The 9,991-nt window shown below is 41.5% G+C and overlaps 1 protein-coding gene across 2 annotated transcripts in view; it reads left to right on the forward strand.

The window, feature by feature from the left end:
- The window catches only part of sh2d3cb (SH2 domain containing 3Cb), a 38,850-nt gene that overhangs the window by 2,774 nt on the left and 26,085 nt on the right, over positions 1–9,991 (forward strand). The window contains exon 2 of one of the 2 annotated variants that reach the window (XM_034871172.1): positions 3,811–4,558. In XM_034871172.1, coding sequence (XP_034727063.1) covers positions 3,811–4,558 — 748 coding nt within the window. Of the gene's footprint in view, positions 1–3,810; positions 4,559–5,550; positions 5,734–9,991 lie in introns of those variants that run through there. The other variant, XM_034871173.1, reaches the window with a different exon arrangement.

The raw sequence follows: 9,991 nt of genomic DNA on the forward strand, positions 1-9,991 counted from the left end.
TTTGGAAAATGGCTGCAATGAAACAAAGAGTGAAAAATTTAAAGGGGTCTGAATACTTTCCGTACCCACTGTAGGTCACCAAATAAGTTGATGTTGAAGAATATTTCCCTGAAATGTAGAAGAGAAGAATTGTACAGCAGCAAAAAATGTAAATACTACAAATTATATTTATACAGATATGTACAGCATGTGCACCTTAAAAATATACTTAAATAAAGTAACTAATGAGTTACTGGGAAAGGATTCTAGAGTAGAGACAGAGACAGTGTTATGTGATGAGGTATGGAAAAGAGGCAGATGCATGTTTGCTTGTGTAATCTTACAGTATAAAGAAAGACACTTGTTTCACTGTGAGTGTGTGTGAGTGTTTGTGCGTGTATATGAGTGTCTGTTGGCTCTTTGTTCTGCTCACAAACAGTTTTTTTTTTGCATTGTAAGTGAAGCACAGACATGTCTTTGTGCCGTTTGAATGGACAGCGGCCCGGCTGAAATCAGAGTTTGAGAAAAGAAAGCAAATTTCTCCTGAACGGACAAGAGCTAACACTGTGCTTCTCGTCTTCTGCTGGTTGACATCATAGTTGTTCACTATTTAAAGGCAGCTGAATTTCACCCATGATGCATCTGAAGGCTGGGACCATTCAGTCCAATTTAAAAACTTTAGGACAGTAAACAAACTGTGTTGCTATTCTATGAGCTTTACAGCATGTCAAAACCCCCAGTTCATCTATGATCTATGATAAAACCCTTAACCCTTAAAAAAATCTTAAATCTTATGAGTAAAATCTTAAAGCTCAGTGTGTCTTTACCCATAGTTTTTCTTTATAAAGTGACAGTTCAGACAGGTCAGTTGTCACTTCCAACCTGGGACATCAGCGGGAAAAGTTCTTTAGTTTTCCTTTAACATGTTAACATGTGTATCAAGTAAAGAAACAGTAGCTAAGTCAGTAGGGGAGTTGGGTTGGGAACCGGATGGTTGCTAGTCAAGTCCACATACAGACCAAAGTTTGGTGGTGGACTGACAGCTGGAGAGGTTCCTGGGCACTGCCAGGGTGCTCTTGTGCAAAAGCTCCGAAACCCCAATTGCTCGGTGGGCCTTTCCATGGGCAGCCCCCTCACTCTGACATCTCTCCATTTAGTGCATGCATAGGTACTGAGCATGTCTGTAATTCAGACCTGTGTGTAATGACAGATGATTGAATACATTTAATGTCCCCTGGCAGGACTAAGAAAGTGTGCATTACATTATTATTACATTATGTTGTCTTCTCCAGAGTCAGTTTCACTTGTATGAGTCGTGTTTAGCCTAGCTTAGCACAAATACTAAGCGGGGGGGAAACTGCTATACTTGCTCCATCAAAAGTGACCCTAATAAACAAATGAATTAAAGGTTATTTAAGAGTAGTCAGCTGGATTTTATTCAGAATTTGTCCAAAACCCCAAATCCACTTGACCTGTTTAACTAACCCCCCCCCCCCCCCCCCCCCCCCCCCCCCCCCCCCCCCCCCCCCCCCATATTTGTCCCTTATTTATAAAGCTACAGCCAGCAGCTACTTAGCTTAGCTTAGCATAAAGACTGGGGGGAACAGCTTACCTAACTCTGTAACCTCCTAAAGTTCACTGAATAAATGAACAAGGTATATTGTTCAAACTCACTGGGAAAACGTTTGTCTTTCCCAAAATGTTGAACTATTTATTTAACCATCAAGGAGGCAGGGAAAAAATTCTAATCAAAAGAAATATCCCTGAGGTCCAATGGAAATCTTGCTTCTCGGTGTGTGGCAGAAACACAACTAACATTTAATAAAAATGTCTTCTCATACTTTCAATGTAAGATGAATAAAAATTTGAGTGAACGTTATCAGATATCTGGCTTCAACATGAACATAAAACAAATGCAGCTTCTTTGCATCTGCATCTCCATCATCTCCCTTCTCTCTCGTTCTCAACATCTTAGGTCTATATTAAGAAGAGGAAATAAATACCCGTCACTGTTTTTGGAGTCTAATGGGTCCCTGGGGCAGATGCATAATCAAACACTGCTGAGAGCTTGAGGGTCTGCGCTTTAGAATAGAAACCATGAGAGTTTCAGCAGATGAGGGTACAACAACATTCCTTAGCTGACTCCAAGGAAAAGAAAACATTTTTTGTGTTGTTGAAAAGTGTAAGTCCAAATTAAATGTTTGCAGCTGCTGGTCCCACTGGTAGCTTAAAGGTCCAACATTATTCTATAATTGTCTTTTAAATGTACAACTACGTCTTACAAAGGGACTAATGTACCTGTCTGAGACCATGAGCCTGAGTAGGTGGGTGTAATAATAGATACCATGTCAGATTCTTCAGAGAAAGTGGATCCCATCACTCCAGTTGTGAAGTCTCAGCTCTCGCTTCCTGTTGATTTCAAAATACTTGTGTTGGTGTATAAAGCACTGAATGGTTTGGGGGTTCCCTGATGCATTTCTGATCTGCTGCTACATCATGAACCAACCAAACCTCTTGATTTGTCTGGGACACATCTGCTTTCTGTCCCCAGAGTCAGAGCTAAACAGGGGGAAGCAGCATTCAGATGTTTATGCTCCACATTTCTGGAACATGCTCCCAGAAAACTGCCGGTCAGGTCTTTTAAATCAAGGCTTTCCACCTTTCTTTCGAATGCCGCCTGTTCCTTTCTTGTTCTGCACTGTTAATTTTAATCTCGCATTCCATCTGTTTTTATATATTTTTTTAACTGTTATGGACCGCTCTCTAATGTTTTATGTAAAGCACTTTGAATTGTCCTGTTGCTGAAATGTGCTATACAAATATGGCTGCCATGCTTTGCCTTTAAACAGCTCTGATGACAAGGTTAACAGTCATAGATTGTATTTTCCTGTGTTACTGAACACAACTTGTCATATTTTGAAAGAACAGTAAGTCATTTCCTGCACGTCATCATTCAGTATGTCAGATTTGAGTATCTCAACATTAGGGTCAAGAGCAGGATGTACTGAGATATTACAGGCAATTAGGCATTTATAACTTTAAAAATATTAACTTAAACCAAGGTTGTTTCCTAAAAATAACCTAACTGCAACTTTTTCCCCCCACCACGTTTAAAACCGCAACAAATGCGCCAAGATATGAGGAAGCGTTGATCTCCTGCCACCAATGGGGGCGCTAATTTAGGAAATGCTCATGTTGGTGTTATAGAGGGTTGGAACAAACGACCTATGTGGTGTTATGGATTGGAGGAATTATTGGAGAGAGTGTGTTGGCCAATGGGTGGGCTTCTGACTGAAGAGCAACAACTCTTTGGTTTAGACTGAAATATCTTCACAGATAGCCAAATTTATACCTAGTAAATGTACTGTATTTATATAGCGCTTTTCCAGTCTTAACGACTGCTCAAAGCGCTTTTACATCTACAGGGAACATTCACCATTCACACACATTCATACACTGTGGCCGAGGCTGCCGTACAAGGTGCCACCTGCTCATCAGGTAAACACTCACACACATTCACACTCCGATGCGCAGCACCGGGGGCAACTCGGTGTTCAGTGTCTTGCCCAAGGACACTTCAACAATGACTGCAGGGGCAGGGATCGAACCACCAACCTTCCAATTGGAAGGCAACCGCTCTACCACTGAGCCACAGCCGCCCCTAGTGTCAAAAAGGTTTTTTGTGTAAAAGCACATATCTGTTAGTTCCCTCTATTATTGTTATATATTTTGTCTTCATTTACACGTTGAGTCTTAAAGTCATAAGATCCCTTGTGATGTTGATGAAGGAATTATTATGTCAACCCTAATAAACGTCCTCCTACTCTTCAGGTTGCAAATGGTTTGGGAGCCTCGCCAATCTCTCCAGCCGCCGCCAGTCGGAAAAGGCCAACATCAAGTCAGTCCCAGAGCATGATGGGAGCCTCGGCGGTGCCAAATCAGCAGCGGGGGAACACTCGGTGGATGACATGGAGGCCTGTCTCCGCAGCCCCAGCTACGCCTGCTCCAGCGAGATGTACACACATGTGGGCACCGTGCCACGCAGCCAGAAACAGAAGAAGAGCGGCAGGGGGCTGAAGGAGAAGAAGAAAAAAGAGGAGGAGGGGTTGGTGAGTGGAGGGAAGAGCCAGTGGAAGGCGGGGGAACATGTCCGAGACTCCCCTCTGCTCAGTGCCCTGTCCAGCCTCAGTTTGACCAGTCTGGACCGGCCTCTGCCCGTTTCTGCACCAGCCTGGCCGCTGCCCGCCATCCCAACACCCAGCCAGGCTTCACCTTTGACCTCAGCACCTGAAAGCTGCTACACTGATCCTTTAGCGGACCCCGTCAAGAGCCAGGGGTCATTGTCACAAAGCAGGGATGCTTTAGAAACTGGTTTTGTAAGAGAGCCTTATAACATGGCGACCAATGGCACCAAGGCAGCTTTGCCACAGGATGTTTACGTTCCGATGGATCCGATAGCTGAAGCAGCTCGCAGCCACGTGGGCGACCACACAGCGAGGCAGCAAGGCGCCGCGAGCAGGCCTACACAGGAAACCACCAAGTCTGTGACGGGCTCCCAGGAAGTGAAGCATGTTGACAGGTGAGAAAGTAGATTTATTTATTATTGAACTTTCAGAAGATCATAATCTGTGGCTTTTTTCTTCTTTAATTTTAAGGCCATGCCCTATAAACAGAGGATTTAGGGTTTAAAGCAACACCAGGGATAATCTACTGTGGCAATGACATTACATACTTGTGGTCAGTAGAATGTCAGTCTCTTGATACAACTCAGAATAAGGCAGATTGGCACCTTACAATATATGAAAACTTTATTTGTTTTGTTTTGGTGGTATGCTCCGTTAATCTTGCACTGGCAGATATTTATTTAGAAAATAGAGGAAAAACACTTGAAACAAATAAACAAAGGCAATAATGTAAGTCCTAGCAGGTGGTCCAAAAATAACCGTACAATTTATAATGTTAAAAACATACATTAAATGTTAAACATAATAAATATACCAACAACAAAGATAAAAACCAAATACGAATACCCTAATGCATACACATAATACTTTTAAGTGTATTTTGATATTTACAATAAAATAAGTCGCAATGAGTGCACAATAAACTATTTTCTACATAGGCTAATTGTCATAATATTATTAAAAGAGGAAATGTTAATATTTCTATGTGAAGTCATATTTCAAGAAAAAAGTCATGCTAATATATATTAATTTAATAAACAGTTGCCCTAATGTTCTATCTCAGATAATACCAATAAACCATAACATGTTTAAAATACATTAGACACTTCAAGCAATTTTTTCATGCACCGGTCAATTTTGAGATTTTGGGGTATTTTACTTCTATAACATGTCTTCTTTCAGACTAAGAAAACATTTATTTTTCAACACTTTGTCTATATTTACGCGTGCACCCTAGATTTCTCCTATAATGCCTCGTTTACATATTCAAACATGACATAGGTCTATTTGAAAACTTGTAATACCATTTATTTCTAGTCATTTATGTAAGAAAGTGGGGACGTTTCGGGGTGTATATTCATTCAACCGTAGGATCTCCCCTTAAAAACAGCCAACTTAGTAGTTGTTGCAGCGGACATGCGCAGTGCGCTCCCTGCCTGCCCGCTGCTGGGACTCTGTCGGTTAACTGGCTCCCACTCACCGGCGGAGCGTCTCTGACTGTGGGGGAGAAAATGTGTGAAGTTCGGGACGTTAGCTGTCGGACAGCCCGCTGCGGTGAGCGAGGTATAAGGTGAGACAACTAATATTGATAACTAAACGAACACTTAAGCCTACTAATATAAAATATATATATATAAAGTTAATCTGGGACAGTCACTGTCAGAATAAGAACTGTTAAACTCCCCCAGGAGTCATCAGCATCAGTCCGGAGTGTTGTTCGTGTTTCATTTAGAGCGGAAACAAACACATGGTTTCTGTTAGTTTGATGCCATAAAACATGAAAAGCTCCTGACTAGTAAAACATTTACAACTAGTCGACTTTGAAGTCAGTGGGTGACCAGGATGGTTCAGAGTCAGTCTGTCTGTCTTTGTTTGTGCTGGAGGATCACAGGAGGATCCTGGACTGGACTGTACTGTATGCATGTCACACAAGAGGAGAAATTTGATCCTGGTCTGCTCTAGTTATAAGGCTTTTTTGGCAGAGAGCAGGCTGCTGTCTGTCTTGTCTCTCTGACCGGATTTACACCTGCCTTGGATCTGTGACTGTTAACAGGACGCTGTGTGGTATATGACACCAGATATTTTATGATTTCATCATACAGTCATCCCTGTACAGTCTAAATGTCATCTTCATGCTGTAACATAAGACAGCTTTTTCTGACCTCACTGTATCAGATTGTTGGAAAATGGGAACTGCTTGTTTGATCATAACATTGGAATTGGTAAGGTGTACCTACACACTAAATCCTCACTTGGACGATCAGCTTTTTCTTTGGTGGATCAGCCTGTGGAATTTTTTATGCTACAGAACTTAAAGCTATAGTGCGTAGTTTTTGTCGCCCCCACAAGGAATTTTAAGTAATGACAACAACACTGTCGGCACGTCCACATGATACAAGTCTTCCGTGATCAGGCACGTGCCGCCACCCCTCCTCCATCCAGTTGCTAGCAGCTAAGGAGGACACAGAGGATTAAAAAAACAAGATGTACTCTTCACAAGAGGTCGTTATCCTCACTCGAGATTCTGAGCACAGCCATATTGAGAATTAAAGAGAGAGGTGTGTGGAGCTGATAGTTTTCATTAGCTTTGTAGCAACTAATTTGGCAATGGCTTGAATGTAACATGCATTTATTAATATCAAAAAGTTATGCACTGAAGCTTTGAACTGGATCCTGAATGGGCTCATTGTAAGCTTAATCTAAAACCTTTGGCCCTTAGTTAAGGGGGAGCAGTCATGTAGTCAGGAATGCTCTTGTGTTTCTTGTTTTATGGTGCCTTATTGTTTTTTTCTGTATTTTCCTATTGATTTCTGTGTCTTATGTTTTTTTTTGCGCGTTAAGTTTTGTTTCCGATCTCAGTAGCAGCATTGCAAATTAGCCTAGCCTATAAATGCTGTGGTTGTGTATGGTATTATTTATTATTATTTACGGTATTTATTATTAGTAATGAAAATCCATCTTGTCAGGCTTCAAGTTTATGCGTTTGTGTCTGAACATCCAGCGTAGCGGACCAATCAATGTCCGGTGAGGAGCCACTGGCAGCTACGGGTGTGGTTTATGTGTCTGACGGCTTTGACTGTTCATTCAAAACAACAATCAGATGGCAGATGGCTAATCCAATCACCTGCCAGGTATTTTTCAAAGTGCCTTGCCCTTTCCCAAACAGTTTCCAAACCATATGGCTCCTCAGCTGAACATACTTGTCCGAATAAACATTAGATAAATTGTGAATGACCATTTGTTAAATAAGTCCAGGTTGTCCTGCAGTGTTTTATAGTGGAGAAACCCCACCAAATCAAGAGAATTGCAGCTAATATCAGAACCAGGGCCGGGTACCAAACTTTGATTCAGACTTTTAGGCACCGGCCCAGTTATTGCTATCCAAAAAAGAGTAGCAAAAAAAAGTCAATCAATGCTAAATTACAATACCTAAAGAGGAACTCTCATTAGTGAGAGAATGTGTGTGTGTTGTATTTTGAGAGGCTTGATTATAGTGTGCATCGCATAGGTGTAAAAGACCTGAAAAAAGGATTTATTTTTATGCAGATAATGACAAAGTCAGAAGTAGTGTGACGTTATTGCTGGAAAACCTCCTGGGGGAGGAGGTTGGGGTGGATAACTGGAGGAACAAAGACTGAGTTTTGCATGCCGTCTCGCACCAACAGTCACTGTTTGTTTCTCTTAACAATGACAACAGTCTTTCCTTTACTTTAAAGCTGGGCTAGGCAGTTTTCTGGAAAAGAAAACCTCCATTTAATTGCAAATCATTTAGCAGACGCTTTTTATCTAAAGCAACTTACCTTCGTTATAAATACAGTATATGTCAGAGGTTTCACGCCTCTGGAGAAACTAAGGGTTAGGTGCCTTGCTCAGGGACACATTGGTTGATGTATGGGAATTGAACCCAGATCTCTTACACCAAAGGCAGGTGTCATATCGACCGATCTTTTTAATGCCTCCGATTGGCGTCTTATCCATGGCAACGGCGCCCAAGGCTCGTGGGTATTGTAGTATTTACATACAAAAATGATGGACAAAACAACACGTCAGAAACAATCTGGTGGCCACAACATAAACTGTAGGATTGTGACATTGTTCGCTTCCAGAACCAGCGCTGTGTTATAAAACAGGTGATGCGGACAATAAGAAGATATAATAACGAAAAACAAATAGCGAGACACCTCTAGAAAGAAAGATAGATAGAGAGGAGGAAATCTTACTTTTTTCTATTCTATTAAACGGTAGTTAGTCCAGCTGGAGACTTTGCTGCACCTCTACCTCCCATCATTTCCTGTAATCTCTCTGTAATAAAGAGATCAAAATAACCATAGGTTATTGTACTCACACTGAAGGTCAACACACACCCATTGGTTTCTATGTGAGCACACACACCGCACCACACACAAATCGTAGAGATACCTCTGTCCTGTTTCCTTTTTCCCAAAACGGATGCACATCCGCTCTCCAGAGAAGCAGCAGTTTGATCATATTTTCTCCCTGAATGACTAAAATGTGGACTACATACATAATCTGATTTTAAATTGTGGCATTTAACTAAAGAGCTAAATACAAACCTCTATTGTAACACGCTGTGGGTCAAGTAAGCTGACATTAAACCTTAAAAATACTATATACTTTATCTGCAGCAGTATTTACAACATGATCCAAACACTAATACCCAGTGTTTCACTTGTAATGAGGGCAGGATGATGAAATGTTGTAAAATATTTTTTCATGATCATGAGAAAGGGATTTCATGAGCTCAATAAATCAAACGTGTTTTCTTTTTCAACTCTTGGTATTTTATGATCTGTTATCTAATTATTTCATAATCACAGGAAAACAAAACTTGTTATTATAATCCACATCCCAAACCAGGGTTTATCATAAAAATATTTTAAAAACTGTTTATCTGATGATCTCCATACAGATACAAGCAGTAATTCAGGAAAAAGATAGTAAGTGCAGCCTTTGACTTTCAGTGAGTTTCACATGCAACTTTTGCGTTCCCATACGTGTGTGTGTGTGTGTGTGTGTGTGTGTGTGTTTGCTGTCAGAGTTTGTGTTTGGGAACAAAAGGTCACCTCCCTTGACGCTACCCATGGAAATACGCACCATGTCGAGAAGCAGAGTGACCGAAGAAAGTTTCACATAGCCAGCGTGCAGTTCCACTGACGCAACATGTCACTGCTGTCAGAAAGAATCCACACAACTGCAGTTTGTTTTTCCCCCTATTTCTAACATTGGTTAAATGGATCTGTGCTCCTCAGTGGGTGCAGCTGAGTCTTTCGGATCCCAGAGCCTTTAGACCTGGTGAGAAGCCAGCTGGTGTGATCACTGCAACAGTCCCTGAAAAACAGACTGATTGCAGATATGGCGTTTCACACTGCATCAGAAATATTCCCCATCCTCCCCGGAGGAGTTTGTTGTGTGGCAAGCTGTTGCTGGGTGTTGTCACATTAACACACTGCTGCTGTCAGGGAGTTGTGCAACAGAACAGACAGACAGACAGAAAACAGCATGTTCTGCCTTGACGATTACAGCACTGCTGGGTACTGATTAAACATCAACACTTCTTTTTATTAATATTTTTGTTAAAGATATTTTTTGGCATTTTAGGCCTTGCTCTGTGTCAGGGCAGCTTAAAGGGGAAAGAGAGCGGGAACAACACACAGCAAAGGGCCGCAGGTCAGAATCAAACCATTAATTTACATTCATAATGTAGGTGCCCTCTAGTGGCTGTAGCAATTACAATGAGAGAAAAGCAGGCAGTAAGGTGACAAAATATAAGAGCGCCACATTTCTGGAGGGAGGTTGGGGGGGGGGGG

Source organism: Etheostoma cragini, chromosome 5, assembly GCF_013103735.1.
Source record: "Etheostoma cragini isolate CJK2018 chromosome 5, CSU_Ecrag_1.0, whole genome shotgun sequence".
In the NCBI taxonomy this organism is placed as follows: domain Eukaryota; kingdom Metazoa; phylum Chordata; class Actinopteri; order Perciformes; family Percidae; genus Etheostoma; species Etheostoma cragini.